General features: G+C 41.2%; 1 protein-coding gene across 6 annotated transcripts in view; it reads right to left on the reverse strand.

Annotated features, from left to right (window-relative positions):
* Positions 1-16,971, reverse strand: part of Ino80d (INO80 complex subunit D) — a 64,676-nt gene that overhangs the window by 12,618 nt on the left and 35,087 nt on the right. For all 6 annotated transcript variants that reach the window (XM_031367708.1, XM_031367703.1, XM_031367707.1 and 3 more), the window contains 5 exons: positions 14,914-15,138; positions 10,059-10,168; positions 7,015-7,148; positions 1,828-2,045; positions 853-1,010 (listed from right to left, as the gene is read on the reverse strand). In XM_031367708.1, the coding sequence (XP_031223568.1) occupies positions 853-1,010; positions 1,828-2,045; positions 7,015-7,148; positions 10,059-10,168; positions 14,914-15,138 (845 nt within the window). The remainder of the gene's footprint in view (positions 1-852; positions 1,011-1,827; positions 2,046-7,014; positions 7,149-10,058; positions 10,169-14,913; positions 15,139-16,971) is intronic.

Below are 16,971 nucleotides of genomic sequence, written 5' to 3' on the forward strand. Positions count from 1 at the left end.
TGTTACCATTGGAGGCTCCAAAGACAGGTCAAGCTATAAAAAGACTCTAATAAACTTTTCTTTACAAATAAAAGATATATTGAATAGCATTGTCAAAACATTAAGGAAAATTACTCATTTTAATGGAACAAAATTCAGTAGCTGTTAAAGTATAAACACACTGACTATCTAGTATGATTAACTAAATTCCACATTGCCTACCTTCTGAAAACAGGGATGCTTGTTTCTTCTACTTATAGTGACAAGAATGTTATGTCAGGGAAAACATTGCAGATATGCTGCAAAGGGCTATTTTATTAAAAATAATAATAAAATGGCCAGTAAGATGGGTCAGTGGATGAAGAAGGTACATGCCACACAGCCCTAACAGTCTGAGTGTAACCCTGGAGCCCAGGGCAGGAGGAGAGAGCTGTACCCTACCCTCCACATTCACGCGTGCTTATACACAATCACACACATGTCACACATAGCAATAATAATTATTATTATTACTATTATTTCTAGGATGGATTTGGTGACACTGGGTACGCCAGAGTTGAGACAGGAGAATCGTTGAGTTCAAGGTTAGCCTGAATTATGTGGAAAGAGCCTGTCTTAAAAACCCAAAATAACCGGACAATGGTGGTGCACGCCTTTGATCCCAGCACTTGGGAGGCAGAGGCAGGTGGATTTCTGAGTTCGAGGCCAGCCTGGTCTACAGAGTGAGTTCAAGGACAGCCAGAGCTATACAGAGAAACCCTGTCTTGAAAAAAACAAAACAAAAACAAAAACAAAACAAAAATAAAATAAAACTCATTTCTCTCCTTATGAACCATGTCTAAATCAGTTCCTTAAGTAAAACACTGACCATACCTTCAAAAAAATCAAAGTCCTGTAAGTCATCCGGCAGCCGCGGCAGGACATCTGCAAAGTCCTCCTGGTTCAATTCCAAGTCATGTGGAATGTCAGTGATCTCATTGGCAATGTCATCCGGCAACTCGTCAGCACTCAGCTCTGGCGTGGAAGGGCTTCTGTAAAGACAGGGTCGCTAGGCTCCAGGTACCCACATGGCAGTTCACCTCCCCGAGGCGAATGTCCCTCAGACTCTCTAAGCATTCAGTACAAACAGGAGAGGGCAAGTCCTTCCAAGCTGGTAGTAGCACATGCCTGTGACCCCACACTTGGGGAGTCAGAAGACTCTACTGCTCATCCTCAGCTGCACAGTGAGGTGAGGGTGTCTAGGAATACACAGGACTGTCTCAAAAGAATTTTTCCCTCACTTTATGAGAAGGAAATTTGAAGGCAGAACATTACTACAGAAAGACACACCTCACTAACTGTAGCCACAAATTCCTACAGCCTTTACCCAAAATTAAGATGACCATTACTAGATTATACTTTCACTTCAAATTAGTAAAATGAATCACTATTTAGTATACCTATGTTTTAGTAAAATTTCAAATCTGATCAAGATAATAACTTTAAAGATGAAATAAATGTACAAGACTTAACTGAAATTCATTCAATCAAAATGTTTAAGTCTGCCAAATTTTTAAAAACTCATATTCCTAATTAAATACTTCTGTTTTTAACATGTATAATTTTAGGTAAAACAGAAGAATCTGAGTGAATAAAGTTAAATGATCAATTTCAGCATCTATTTTCATTGATAGATGTGTAACACAAGCTTAGTCAGACACTGGTAAAATCTGGACATGACACTGTTCAAAGGTTTTATGCTGAGATGCTCGGGGGCTGTGGTGGGTTGGTAGCATCATGAGGACAGGAGGGCAGCTGTTCTGAGACCAGACCATGCAAAGGACAGGCAGCCCCATGGCCACCACTGACCGCATCTGTGAGGCCTCCACTGGCAGTGAGACGCTGGTGGGCATGCTGAGGTTCCCTTGGGGCACTGCAGGGGGGATGGGTTTCTGGGGTCGACGAGGTCCACGTCGTCTCTTCTTCTTGTGTTTTTTGGTAAGTGCAGGGGGCTTCGTTTTTTTTCTAGGCTTCCTCTGTTGCTGGTGCTGAACTTTACGGGAGTTATCTCCTCTCAGGAAATTATCCTTAGAAATGAATAGAACATTTTTAAAAACCTACTCCACCCCTCACTCCTGGTATGGTAGTGCACAGCAAGGTGACTAGTGGATGGCCATCCTCTATATATCAAGACCAGAAGAAAGCTTAAAGTTTTTACTACAAAAAAAAAAATGAGGAGTTGGGGCTGTAGTATGCTGCCCGTCTACCATGTGCAGGACCCTGAGCTGGAGCCCCAGTACCAGGTAAAACCAGGTGTGGTGGTGCATGCCAGTGATCTAGGCCATGCACGAGAAGGTAGCAACAGGAAGGGCAACCTGGGCTACACAAGACCCTGTCTCAAAAAAAAAAAAAAAAAAGAGAGAGTTAAGTATTTGAAAGATATGTTTTACCCAATTTAAATATTGTATAAGATGGAAACATCACATCATTCTAATGATAATTTTTATATACCAGTCAAAATAAATTTATCTAGGGCTGAAGATAATAAGTCTTAGCGGCTTAGAGCACAGGCTGCTCTTCCAGAGAGAGGACCAGGGCCCCATTTCCAACCCCACATGGCAGCTCACACCTGTCTGTAACTCCAATCCCAAGGGAATTGACACCCTCTCTAACATTTATAAGCATGAAGCACTCATGTAGACCATATGTGTACGTGTGGGAAAACACTCATACACATAAAATAAAGTTAAATAATTATCTAAAAACCCTAAGATTATCTGGGAAAAAGTTAACTATCAAAAATTTTCTCTTAATACTTTATATAATGCCTAACACTATATATGATAAATAAACAAAACCTTTAACTTAATTCACAATTCACATTAATCTTTCCCTCCCCCGTTCCCCCACCCCACCCCCAGCTATACTGCAAGGGCAGAACACCACCTAGTATGTGCAAACCTAGGGTTGATCTCCAGCAAAGCCAGCAAACAAATGAGACACTATGATAGTTTATGTTCTCCAAGAACTTACTCTTACACCAAGAAAAGGACACATAAATACAACACTCAGAAAATGAGTAACAGATTTTAAAGACATGGATGGATAAGGGGGAGGACCATCCTAGGCCAAAAGGAATGGCAGAAACAAGGACAAACTGACAAGTTAACTGGTGGAGGAGCTTGAAACTAGAGCATACATGATTCTGAATACACTTATTTTAAACTTAGTAGTCAGTGAGACTTTTCCTTCTTTTTCTTTCCATCTGGAGGAGTCGCTTTTAAGGAGGAAACATGACAAACATGTTAAGAGATGAGCCAGCCTGCTAGCAATGTAGAGGATGAACAGGTGGACATCAAAGCTCCTTCAGAACAGGGAAACAAGGTTCCCATCTCAAAGTCAAATGCAATGTAGCAGAATGCCCTTCATAGGCCACCTTAGCATTCAATAAAATAAATAAAAGGCAAAGGGCTTGGGGGCAGGTGAGATAGCTCTGCAGGTAAGAGCACCGACTGCTCTTCTGAAGGTCCTGAGTTCAAATTCCAGCAACCACATGGTGGCTCACAACCACCTGTAATGAGATCTGACGCCCTCTTCTGGTGTGTCTGAAGACAGCTTACACTTATTTATAATAATAAATAAACCTTTGGGCTGGAGTGAGTGAGGCCAACTGGAGTGAGCAGAGGTCCTGAAGTCAATTCCCAACAACTAGATGAAGGCTCACAACTATCTGTACATCTACAGTGTGTACTCATATACATAAAATAAATAAATCTTTAAAAAAAAAAAGCAAAGAGCTCATCAAGCTGAAATTCTTTTTTTTAAAAAAAAGGTTATTCCATTATTTACCTAGTTTCTGCATGAATGTATATACAAGTATACATAGTGCACACACATGCCAAGGTCAGAAAGGAGTACTGGGTCTTTAGGGGCTGAGGTTACAGGCATGTGAGATGCCCAGCTTGTCACCAAACTCTAGTCTTATGCTTGGAGTTTCTGCATCTCTAAGTGTGTGATCTACATTTCTGTTGTTGATAAGCCAGCCACTCTGCAGAACTCTGTGACAGCTCCCACCGCTCTAAGACACTGTATTCCAGCAATGTACATTTGATACCCTGCCTGCAACTGAAGAGTGTTTGTGATTGCTGACACCTTACAGTTTCTGTCATTGAGAAGAGGGTCACATGGTATCATACACATACATATCAAACATGGTTACAATTCATGCTGTCACTGTTTGAATTCAATTATGCACACTGTTGGTACAATTTATGCACACACACACAAAGTATACCAGAAAGACACAAAAAGCAGCAGGGAATACCACCACGACAGTGGGATAGACACTAATACTCAAGCATGAACCACAACAAGTTGTGTTCTCAAAGCAACAATCCAGTAAAGGAAGAAAACAAAGTAGATTAAGTTGTATTATAGCTTCAGAACAAAGAGAACACTGCCTTTTGCATGTCAACTAATATAGCTGAGACTAGGAGAAAGAAAATTAAAAATCTGTATCTAAACAGCCTTTTAATAGGCTCTTTTAATAATCATAAAACAAAAATTTATCCAACTTATCAAAAACCATTGTATCTACAACTGGCAACATTTTTTTCCTGGTGATTGACATATAATACAGTGTTTAAATACTCAATATCACTCTTTTTTCTATGAATCCTGGGACAGCTCTTTACGAAATAGCTAAGGACTGCAGACAGCAGTGCTTGGAACCTAAAACCACTTGATCAAATTTAAACCAGGGAAGACAAGGAAAGCACAAACCAAGACTTCTGAAGGAACGCTTCATGTAAACATGAGGACAAACTCTGGTGTCAGATTTACTTTTTCGAACCAGTACTGAGGACACGGCAGGATGCTTGCTGAGCATGTCGGACGCCCAGGCATGACAGTGTGTGCTTGTCATCCTACCACAGAAGATCTGAAGCTCATTGTTATCCTCAGCTAGATACCAAGATCAAGGTTAGCCTGAGGTACAGAGATCCTGTCTCAAACCTCCACTACCAACAGGGAGAAAAAAAAGGCCCCTATTCATTCCTGTGAAATCACTAAAACAGATCCTAGTTTTGTGTGTATGTGGGAATGACAGAATGACAGCAAAATAACGGGCTGAGTCCTACACTTCTCTGAAAGCTGCTGGGCCCTCATCAACAAGTATCTATGTATACACAAAAGCATACAGAAAGCTGGTTGTGGTGGCTCTCACACCTATAATCTTAATACTCAGGGATAGCTAAGGCACATAATTTATGAATTCCAGGCCAGCTTGAAGTAGAGTGAAACCCTGCCTCAAAGCAGGTACAACAAAACCCAGAAAATTATTCTGCATTCATATAAAGCCTGAATAAACTAAGAAAAATGCCCTCATTTTAAATGTATTTTAATTAAATAGAAAAGTAAGGATTTGGGAGGCAGAGGCAGAAGGATCTCTGTGAGTTCACAGCCAGCCTAGTCTACAGATCGAGTTCTAGGACAGCCAGGGCTACAAAGAGAAACTGTAGTCTTGAAAAACTAGAAGTAAATTAAATCCTTACTTAGTATTTGTGATGGTTTGCTTGGCCCAGGGAGTGGCACTGTTGGGAGGTGTGGCCTTTTTGGAGTAGGTGTGTCACTGTGAGTATGGGCTTTAAAACCCTACTCCTAGCTGCCTGAAAGCCAGTATTCTGTTAGCAGCCTTCAGATGAAAATGTAGAACTCTCAGCTCCTTCTGCACTATGCATGCCTGGATGCTGCCATGTTCCCACCTTGGTGATAATGGACTAAACCTCTGAACTTGTAAGCCAGCCCCAAATAAATGCTGTTTTTATAAGAGCTGCCTTGGTCATGGTGTCTGTTCACAGCAGTAAAAGCCTAACTAAGACAGTATTCAAATTTTTCAAAACATGATCCTAAAAGTGAACTAACCAAAAAAGTCCTTGGTAAGTCCCAAGTGTTAACAAGGGAACAGAGCAGAAAGTCGGCCTCTCTGCCTAACTGTAATGTACCCTTAGCTAATGGCAAAGCCAGAGCCGCAAACCAGCTGCCTGGTCCATGATACCAATGCACGCTCAAACTGCACTATGCTCAGAGTACACCTGCGCCTTGCCTTCCTTGGCCTTATGGTCCAGAAGGTACACAGCACAGTGTCTTGTGACAATTGCTTGATAAATGAAAATGTACCTCAGGTCTGAGGGGTTTGTTTTTCCATGCTAGCATCAAACCCAGAATCTCATTCATGACAGGCAAGTACTCTACTGCTAAGCTACAGCTTCAGCCCAAATCAAACCCATTTTAAATAATTACATAATTCAAATATTTGAATAATTCAAATGTGTCTCTCCTCCAAATTATTCTAAGTTAATTAGGGTTCACGAGACCAACATTAATAAAAGCAATAATTAAGTTCAACAAAATTATAGAAAGGCTTGGTATTTTGCCTAAACTTTATTCAATATCCAGATCATTTCCAGAACTGCATATAAAGTAACAAAACTGAAGGCGAAGATGGAGTTCATAAAACCTGCTGTGTATAAGAAAATACATTTGTACTACCGTGTATTTATGAATGAGATATAAAGAATATGGATGGATGATTTTTGAAAAGCTTATCTAAGTAATAACAGGTTTGGTATTTCTCATCTTAAACACTGAGAGACCAGCAATGTTTTGAGGATTTGGGGAATATTTGCATATGATTTGCATATGGAAATCCTTACACCAGAGATCTAAAAATCAGAATCTGGAAGGCTCCGATATATGTACTTTTTGAGTGTCATGTCATCTTAGAATCTCACAGATTTTGGGTTTTCGGATTAGAAATATTCAAACTGTACTAAGCACTCTTGAAACACTGGGGGCTTGGTTTTGTTATGAAAAGGGCCTCAAATTCAAGGGGTCAACACAACATTTCGAAATTTTTTTAGTCAAAGGCAATACAACATAGTGTTTCCAGGACTGAAACCACTGTTTGCACAGAACTTCATTAGTGTCTTATTTCCTAGTAGAAATAGTCATCAGCAATCTGAATGTCCAACTGCAGGGAATAAACACTAAACTTACCATCTTTTTGGCATGTTCTTCACACAGGGGCGTCTGGTGTGTAATGTCAAACACTGGCACAGAGCACTGCTGTCCGTCTGCAAACTTGGCAGTGCAGCTGGAGAACAGCTGCTGAGAGCGGTTCAGGAGGATGTCTGGGGTTTGCAGTCAGGAAGAAAACACACTCAAATCATTTAACTCTTTGTGTCTGAATAAAATCTGTTACTCTCCTTGTGTTTTACAAGCAAAAATGGCACTGTCTATACCAACTCAACAGGGGAACATTCTGATGGAGCCTTGTTAGCTAACAGGCTCTCGGGCAAATCTCCTTTATGGCCATTCAGAATCAACTTCTGTAATGTGAATAAGCAATATCATTTTCTTGTTAACACCTTCCTGAAGATCCTGCTAAAAAGACTATTCTAAAATCAGCAGCTGATTTTTTTTTCTTTTGGGTATTTTATTTTATCTATGTATGAGTGTTTTGCCTGGATGTTCATATGTATCAGCCGCACTGGAATGGATGGCTGTAAGCTACCATGTGAGTTCTGGAATGGAAATTGGGTCCTTCTGAATAGCAAGAACAAGTCTCTTTAACTGATGAGCTACCTCTCCAGCTCCTAAAATCAGCATTTAAAAAGAAAACTTTCTCTTAGAATACTCACCAAGGAGAATGAAAATTTCAATTAAAAAACCCACTGGTCCAAGGTTGAATTTTTCATTCACATTTATAGAACCAAAATAAAACTCACAAATAAAAGGCAAAAATTAACTTGAAAGCCCTATTGAAAATTGAAATGTCTAGGGCCTTTTATTTCATTGTTTTCTAGACAGGGTCTTGCTATGTAGCCTAAGCTAGCCTTAAACTCCTATGACTGTAGAGTAAGTCCACCTCAAAAGACCAATCCAAAAAAAAGACAAAGAAAGGTTCGTCACTGAACTGTTCTGTGTTTGACCTCTGGGCTGAGGGCAGGCTTGTCCGCAAGCGTGTAAGCGGCAGATATGAGAGACCTTCCATCCAACTTCCAGTACAACACACACACACACACACACACACACAGATTTATTTTCTATTTAAAAAATACATTTGGGTTTCCCTTTCTGGTTTAGACTCATTATATATAAACTGTTTATAGAAGTGCCTGGGAAGACTCAATGTAAAGGACAGAAAGGAGGGTGAAATGCAAGTATAGGAGCCAGCTGTGAGAGGATCTGGAGATCATTGAGCCTCAGAATGTGATGACAACCTGGGAGACATGATAGGACCCTGTTTCTAAGAAGGAAGGAAGCAAAGAAGGAAGAAAAGGAAGGAAGGGAAGAAGGGAGGGAGGGAGGGAGGGAGAAAGGGAAGGAGGAAGGAAGGAAGGAAGAAGGAAGGAAGGAAGGAAAGAGAAACACACTCATCCTGAAACACTATTACAGACTTGTAATTCCAATATCTGGGAGGGTGAATCAAGTTTCAGGCCAGCTAGGATTACATAGTGATATAGTGGAGTTATAGCCTATTTTACTATATCTCAAAAAAATAAATACAAAATGAATAATGCAAATCAGATAGACTACTAATATAAACTACTCCAGCTGGGCATGATGACACAAGCTTGTGAGCTCAGCACACAGGAGAGGAAGGAATGACCGCCACAGGTTTATGGGCAACCAGAGCTGCATAGCAAGATCCTGTCTGATGAAAACAGAAATAAGCATTTTGATGCTACTCAGTTTTAAATATTTAATAAAGACCAGAGTAGTGACCCAGTGAGGTGGGATAGTGGGAAAAGGAGCTTTCTTTCTTTGCAAGCCAGCTGACTTCAGTTCCATTTGCAGAATGCATGTATAGGTAAGAAGAAAGACTGACTTTACACAGTGAGTCAAAGGATAGCTGGGACTACCAAAACCCTGTCTCATAAATAAATAAATAAATAAATAAATAAATAAATAAATAACAAAGTGCCAGGTCAGGTGGCACTAGCCCTTAATCCCACCACTTAGGAGGCAGAGGCAGGCGGATCCACAGTTTAAGGCCAGCCATGTCTATAAAGAGAGCTTCAGGACAGCCAGGGCTACACAAGAAACCCTGCCTAAAAAAACAACAAAAAAGGTGATTTGTTTCCCCATCAAACTACAGTTTCAAACTACAGTTACAAACTGGAAGCACCTGAAGAGCCAGCATTCCACTTCAGGGAGAAGCATTTCGGCATCAGCTACTAAGAGCACCTGCTTTGCTGCTCTGCATAGAAGTCCAACCTCTCACTGGCACAGATCCTCAACTAGAATTAGATGCCTGTCCCTTTTCCAGTTGTGAGACAGCAAAAGAACACAAGTTGATGTGCTCATGAGTCTCTCCTTTCCAAACTCAGTGTAATGAAAATAAAATAGCCGGGTGGTAGTGGTGGTGCACGCCTTTAATCCCAGCACTTGGGAGGCAGAGGCAGGTGGATTTCTGAGTTCCAGGCCAGCCTGGTTTACAGAGTGAGTTCCAGGACAGCCAGGGCTACACAGAGAAACCTTGTCTCGAAAAAAAGCAAAGAAAGAAGAGAAAAGAAAACAAAAGATACAATGACATAATCAGGAGCTGATTTAGGACTATATGAAATTAGAAATTATGTAAAAATTATTCTGAACATAAAATAGCTTTTAGTTTACTAGTTTTTTTGGCCAGACATGGTGGTGGTGTACACCAGGAATCTCAACAGTGAGGATACTGAGGCAGGAGAATCATGCATGAGTTTGAGGCCAACCTCAACTGTATAGTGAAATTCTACTTCAAAAAGAATCGAAGCAGGGAGCACCCACTTGATTTTACAATGATGTACTGCGGGAGAACATTTGCCTAGCATGCAGAAGAATCTGTTCTACTCCCAGGACCACAGCCTGGCGGCAGTGGTACAGGACAGAAGTAGGTGGATCTCTGAGAGTTCTACACCAGCTTGGTCTAAGATTGAGTTCCAAGACAGCTAGGGCTACACAGTGAAATCTTCTATCTCCAAAACAAAACAGCACAGCACAGCACGCAGCCCCAAGGGCTTACTACCTTCCACGGCTGCTTACTGCAGCTAAAAGGATACGCTGGAAGCAGTGTCTGGCGAAGGGAAGGGCCTGGTTTGTGCACTGCTCGCCCTTCACTGTTCCACTGCATGCTGCTGGCTCCACCTCCTTCAACGTGGTCTGCCTGAGGCTAAAGAGAAAAATATGAAATTCATTTTAAATGCTCTAACAATTCAGGGTAATTGTTTAAAATGTTGGTCTCACTATCTTATTATTTATATGTGTGTGCATCCATGAACATAAGCCACAGCAAACCTATGGATGTCAGAAAAACTCCAGGGAGTTGGTTCTCTCCTCTTCCATGTAGGTTCTGGGGATCAAACACAGGTCATTGGGTTGGATGGCAAGCACCATTATCCACTGCCCATCTCCATGGCCCCCAGGATAAATTTTCTTGAATATGCACACTCTATCTTTACTATACACAGTTATTAAAATACAAGTATGCAGTAAAGTCAGCAGGTATTGCAATTGTCAAATGTGTTATTTTACTGACCAGCTAAGATTCAAAGCAAACAGCTATATCACTGTGGCTTTCAAATATACCTATCGGTCATTTGTTTTCTCTTGTTTTCTGAGACAGGGTCTTCCTCTGTAGCATACACTTGGCTTATTGACCTTACCTTCTTTAGACTTATCTTGGGTTTTTTGTTTTGTTTTGTTTTGGCTTTTGGGGACAGGATCTCTTTATGTAGCTCAGGCTAACCTAGAAAGAACTCTACCCAACACAGACTGGTCTCAAACTCACAGCCATCCTGCTTCAAACTCCCCAGGGATGGGATCACAAAAATAAGCCACTATGTGCAACTTGTGTGTCAATGAAGACCCTGGAGCAGACAGACCCTCTTCACTATGTGACAACTTACAGAGATTCTCTTAAGCCTCACTGACTTCCTCACTTAAAAAGCAGAGACAGTAAGCACCTTTAGCTGGCAGGACTGCCTGAGCAGAGACCTTTGCCATGAAGAATGGGGAGGAGGGTATATAGTAATCAGTTGAGAAGGTTGTCAGTCTCTACTCTTAGCATCAGGACTACTTAGCCACCTAGTGCTAATAAACAGTAAGTCTACAAAGACACTGTAGAGGGATTTTAATCTAGCAACATGGCTAGAATACAGACACATACTTAGTACATACCTTTAATCCCAAACAATGAAGGTAAAAGTCAGTTTGTAGACAGAAGTATCCATATTTGAAAGTGTTATCTAATTGAGTGGCAGACAAACTAAAGAACCAGAAAAAGATTTGACAGAATAGGATATGCCCAACTCTCAAGAGACAGAGAGAAAAGAAAGGCTACTTAACAGAGAACAGAGCAGAGAGAGGGTAGTTTTACTAGGGCAGTTGTAGGGACAGGTTGAAGAGAGTACAAGCTAGACACAGGTGAAGACACAACAAGCCAGAGAATGAGAAGGAGCCAGAAGTTTAGAAGAGACGGTCAAGGTTACTATGAGGCCAGGCAGAACAATTCAGTCAGAAGCTGAGAGAAGCCAGTTTGAATCAGTCAGTTTGGAGAAGAGTTTTGAGCCAGCCAGCTGAGTTGAACCACCCTCCCAGAGTTCAAAGAGAACTAAAAGTTTAAGTTTATTCAGCAGTAAGTCTCAGAGCTGAAAACATTCTAGGCCTAGATAAGATGGTACAGAGGCTAGCAGCTTCCAGGACTAGGGCTAGGTTAGCAGACAGAGGCAATAAGCCGTAGAGACAGCAATTACATCAGGTGAATAAAAGTTATTTTTACAAACACCTTAGTGTCAAAGGGGAAGGGGATGTGAATATTCTGAGATGGTTTAAGCTTCATACATCCTTCATACATTCCTCATACATCCTTCAAAATGTGCTCACTTTGAAATACTTATAAGGCTTGCTAATTTTCCGCAATTCTACCATTCATTATTTGAAAACTATCTTAACTTAGATCACTTGCTATATAAGCATCTGTAAGCAATGTCTGCATTAGGTTCTTCTGACACTGGGAAGCAAGTCTATAGCAGTAGTACTAGGAAGGTGCTGGAAGCAGGAGCAGGAGCTCAAGGGTAGCTCTGGCTATGAGATTCTCTCAAAAACCAAAGACTTCTGAGGACCAGCGAGATGGCTCAATTAGGTAAAAGTGCTTGCCCCAAATCTAGAGTCTGAGTTTGATCCCCAAAACATACATGGTAAGAGAACTCAAACCTACAATTTGTACCCTGCCCCCCCCCAACCCCATACATACACATACACTAGAGTGCAAATAGGAAAGTGGATGACTGGAATATCTAATATCTTGCTGGGAAGAGTGGCAAGAGCCTTTACTAAGCCATCTTGCTGGTCCTTAATTTTGAGGCCAGACTGGTTTATATAAAGAATTCCGGGCTGGTGAGATGGCTCAGCAGGTAAGAGCAGCGACTGCTCTTCTGAAGGTCATCAGTTCAAATCCCAGCAACCACATGGTGGCTCACAACCACCCGTAATGAAATCTGACACCCTCTTCTGTGTACTCATTTATAATAATAAATATTTAAAAAAAAAAAAAAAAAAAGAATTCCAGGCCAGCCAAAGCTACATAGTGAGACCCTGTCTCAAAACAAATAAACAAAAAGAATATTAAATTTCTTTTCATTTTTGTTGGTGCTGGGATTGATGTTAAACACCATGAGCATACAGACAAACCATCAATGACTGACCCACTTTAGCTCATGCTGACAATATATTTCCCACTACCCCGAGGAAAGATGTTTATACTATTAATGCTAGCCTATAAAAAATATACAATTTTTCATAAGGAAAGCTGTATTATATTAGCAACTATGCCCCAAATTGCTTGGTCTAGATTTTTATACCACATGGTAGTCAATATAAAACAGATAATTTCACTGAACAGTTTAATAATCTACTGAGCTATCTACCAAGCCCAATGTGCAATATATTTCCTTGTTTCTTTCTTTTCTTTTATTACAACAAACAAACAAAGTAGTCTCATGTAATTCGGGCTGGTCTTAAGTAAGTTCACTCTCTAGCTAAGAATGACTGAATTCCTGAGCCTACTTCCTAAATTCTGGGATTACAAATTTCCAACTATCTCTCTCCCTCTCCCTCTTCCTCTTTCAGTTTACCAATCTGTCTCATAAATCCAAAGTCAGAATTTCATTATCTCTATGGATAAGTTACAATCACTATGGTATTAAATACAATATTATCCAAATAGCACTAATAAAACAAAGAGAATTACTAATGTGTCATTAATCATGGGTGACGTGATTAAAGACAAATGACATTAAGTCAGTGTGAAAGCTGCAGGGAACCATCTGGACAGGTTCTCTTTGGTTTGTTTGTCTGTTTTGTTTACCAACTGGGACTTGAACTTAGAACCTCACGCTTCCTGGTCAAATACTCAACCACTAAGCTCCATCTCTCAGCAGTCCAACTTGATATTTTATTATTTGGTAACACATCATTAATTAAAAAAAAAAAAACACATTGAAGTTGGTTTGGGAGTCGTTATGAAAACAACTTATGAGTCAGAAAAAAGCTGGAGGGATGGCTCCTAGGGCACTGTAATACTGGGATGAAAGCCCACAGAACTACCCAAAAGGAAAAAGTAAGACAGTTTTTACAGCACCAGACCCTTACATCTTTGACAAGATCACTATCATACACTAGAACTGACTGAGGTATACAAAGCCTACAGACTGAACTGTACTATGGTGCAGATATAATTTCTACTGATATTATACAGTGGACAGACATATCATAAAGCATTAGGAAACAACTGTTGAACTGAGGAAAGTGTCAAATAGAGAATAGGTCTCCGCATGTTAAATTCTATTCATCTGTTCATCAACTGGAGATCTCAGACTAAATACACCCATCCCATTGCTTCTGTATTCACAGAAATTACTGTGTGGATTGGGAAACTTGTTCAAGTGACTCATGACTAAAATAGAAAAATGAAGAGTATATACACTAATATTTTTCAATATTTTTCAATATTCAATAGTCCAATCAGTAGCATATTTTTATATATAAACTTACTTTTATATACTTAAGTTATCACCTAAATTATAAAAACTAAAAATATTAATTTTTTAAAAAAATCAGAACTAGGTATTCTAAATTTGAAAAGCAGTTCCTTAGCTGGGCAGCAGGGGCATGTGCCTGTAATTCTAGCACTTGGAAGCAGAGATGGTATTACTGTACCAGTTTGAGGCCAGCCTGGGCTGTGTATCAAGTTCTAAGACAACCAAGTCAACATGACAAGACTGTTTCATGACAAAAGAAAAGAGGAAAAAAGACATCTCTTTTTTTTTTTTTTTTTTTTTTTTTTTTTTTTTTTTTTGAGACAGGGTTTCTCTGTATAGTTCTAGTTGTCCTGGAACTTACTCCTTTGTAGACCAGGCTGGCCTGGAACTCAGATATCCACCTGCCTCTGCCTCCCAAATGTTGGGATCAAAGGCATGCACCACCACTGGCCAGCCATTTTTTTTAAGCTAGCTAGCCAACATTGTGAGTCAGATGAAGTAATGTCTGCTTATAATCTCAGTTCTCAGGAGGCTGAGGCTGGAGGGTCCAGAGTTTGAAGCTGGCCTCTGGCCTGGATGACACAGGCACACAAAGCTAACAAGCAAAAGAAATAACATTCTCAAATCTCTTCAGTGAATAAATTCTAATGCAACTTGAGGAATCAAAGACCCAGTAAATGCTTTCATTTCTGTCAGCTCAAGACTGCACTACCCTACCACCAAGGTAGCACTCCTGAATAACAAAACCAAACACCGCACTCAACTACTTGGGACTTACACATTCACCTCACACAATACCTCAACCATCCTCAGAGGTGAATAAGGCGAAGTAAGAGACGAGGCCTGAGAAGGGCGGCCCTGCCTTTGTGGCTCTAACCTGGCTCGGCTGCACGCAGCTCTCCGCAGTTCTTGGATCAGCTGGCCAGTGCACTCGGGCTCCTTACTGGCCGCCTGCAGCAGCGCCTTCCTAAATGTATGCCGGCATTTCTTTTGTCGAGACTCTGCCCGCTCCAGGCGGCAGAGGTGCTTGTATTTCTGCTGAAAGTAAGTGCAAAGTTGGGTCACCCTGGAGCTCCTGCTCTCCATGTCGTCGTCATCTGACCTGGAAAGTGCAGGGTGAAGGGGAAACTGATTACATGGGAGGTTAGTGTAAGAACGGGGACGTGAAAACAAACAAGGGGGTGAATACACAAGTCCAACACTTCTGTGGCATGAGAATACAAACTTAGGAAACCAGGAGAAATTCCAGGAGCGCTGAAGAGGAGCACGAGATGGCAGCAGCGGGGCAGCAGCGGTGCCCATCTTGGCAGGCCTGCCTTCCTTCCACACACAGGCTCTACCACGCCCAGAGCAAGGCAGGAAAGAAGGAAGGACATGCACTTCTCTACTCTCGCTCTCTCAGAGGGTACAGACATCGTACCTTCATGAAAACAGTCACCTCAGAAACACAGCAGCCTCTGAGAGCTACCCTTTACACATTCAGGTTTCTATCATCTCTTCTCACTTAGAGAATGTAGGGCATAGGAACTATGGGACTGCCGTGGTAGCTACAGAGGCATCTAAGCTGTCCTCCTGGCCAGGGTAGTGTCCTACCTTGCTGATGTGACTGACTAACGGATGCTGAGGGTACTTCCAGGCTAACAGCGCTGGGCTATGCTTGCTCAGTACTGCCTATCAGCACCAAGCACCAAGCGCAAAATGGCAACTTTAGTATAGGACAAATTTGACCTCATTTTTTATTTTTATGAATACTGAGCATTACCTGAACACTGATGTAACATGATCTTCTTTATCTTCTATCATAAGTAAATGCTACACGGCACTCCCAGAGAACGAGCATTAATACTGCCTGTCTCCTGCGGCTCAGTATTTGTTTTTGTTTTGTTATAGGGTAGTGTTTTACTCCATATCAGCCCACAGCAAGCTCCTCTATAAACATCTGTTTAGAATATCTCCTAGAAACATGTCCTTTACAGTATAGTTTCTACTATAAATACACAAATTAAAGGCTCATACCTCAATCTTTTCATTTACTGACCATCTACTGTGTGTCTCGTATGCTAACCACCACAGGAGAACCAAGTGGAAAAGAGTTTGCAATGAGATTTACACAAGAGAAATCTACTCCCAAATGGAATAATGCGAAATTGGCCAGAACCAGTAACTAACACGGTAAGTGGGGCAGAGAGATCGAAAGCTCAAATCTCTAACACAAGGTAGAAAAAATATCTAAGAATCAGGGCATATTCAGGAGGCAGAGGCAGGAGGGTTGCCTTGAAATCAGAGCTAAGCTGGCACTCATGGTGAACCCTTGTTGCAAAAAACCAAAACCAACAAAACAGAAAACAAAGACTGGGGGGAGGGGGTCCAGCCAGGTACAGGCACAAGTTTGCAATCCCAAATTCACTGCTAAATTGTACTACTCAGTGAGTTCCAGGTTAGCCACAGCTACCTAGTCAGAGTGTGTCTGGGAGGGAAAATCTAGGAGTGTCTTAAAATGTCAGGTTCCCGGTCTTTACTAAGGTCTAAGAATAAACTTATGTTTCAATTGTTCCTTAGAGTCTCACTACCAGTATACACTTTAGAGTTCTAGCAGGGCCAATGGATGCTATAAACATCCTACCAATGAGTGTGACAACTGTAAGCTGGTGGCAGAGGTATGGAAAGGTGTCACTGATGCTGCTGGATGAAAGGCTCAGCAAAGGAGACAGCAGGAGCGCTAATCTTGAAGAAAGTATCCATCCTGAGGACAGACCTCACACAGATGGAGCACTCTGTGGGCAGTAAATGTGTGTGATAAGTAGCTGGGCTAAGAAGGGAATAGAATGGAGGGAGTGAGGACAGCTCAAGTTTCCAAATCTAAATGCCAAGAATTTAGTGCCACAGGGCCATGGTGGCGCATGCTTTAATCCCAGCACTTGGGAGGCAGAAGCAG

The sequence above is a fragment of the Mastomys coucha genome, unplaced genomic scaffold (assembly GCF_008632895.1).
Source record: "Mastomys coucha isolate ucsf_1 unplaced genomic scaffold, UCSF_Mcou_1 pScaffold14, whole genome shotgun sequence".
NCBI lineage: Eukaryota > Metazoa > Chordata > Mammalia > Rodentia > Muridae > Mastomys > Mastomys coucha.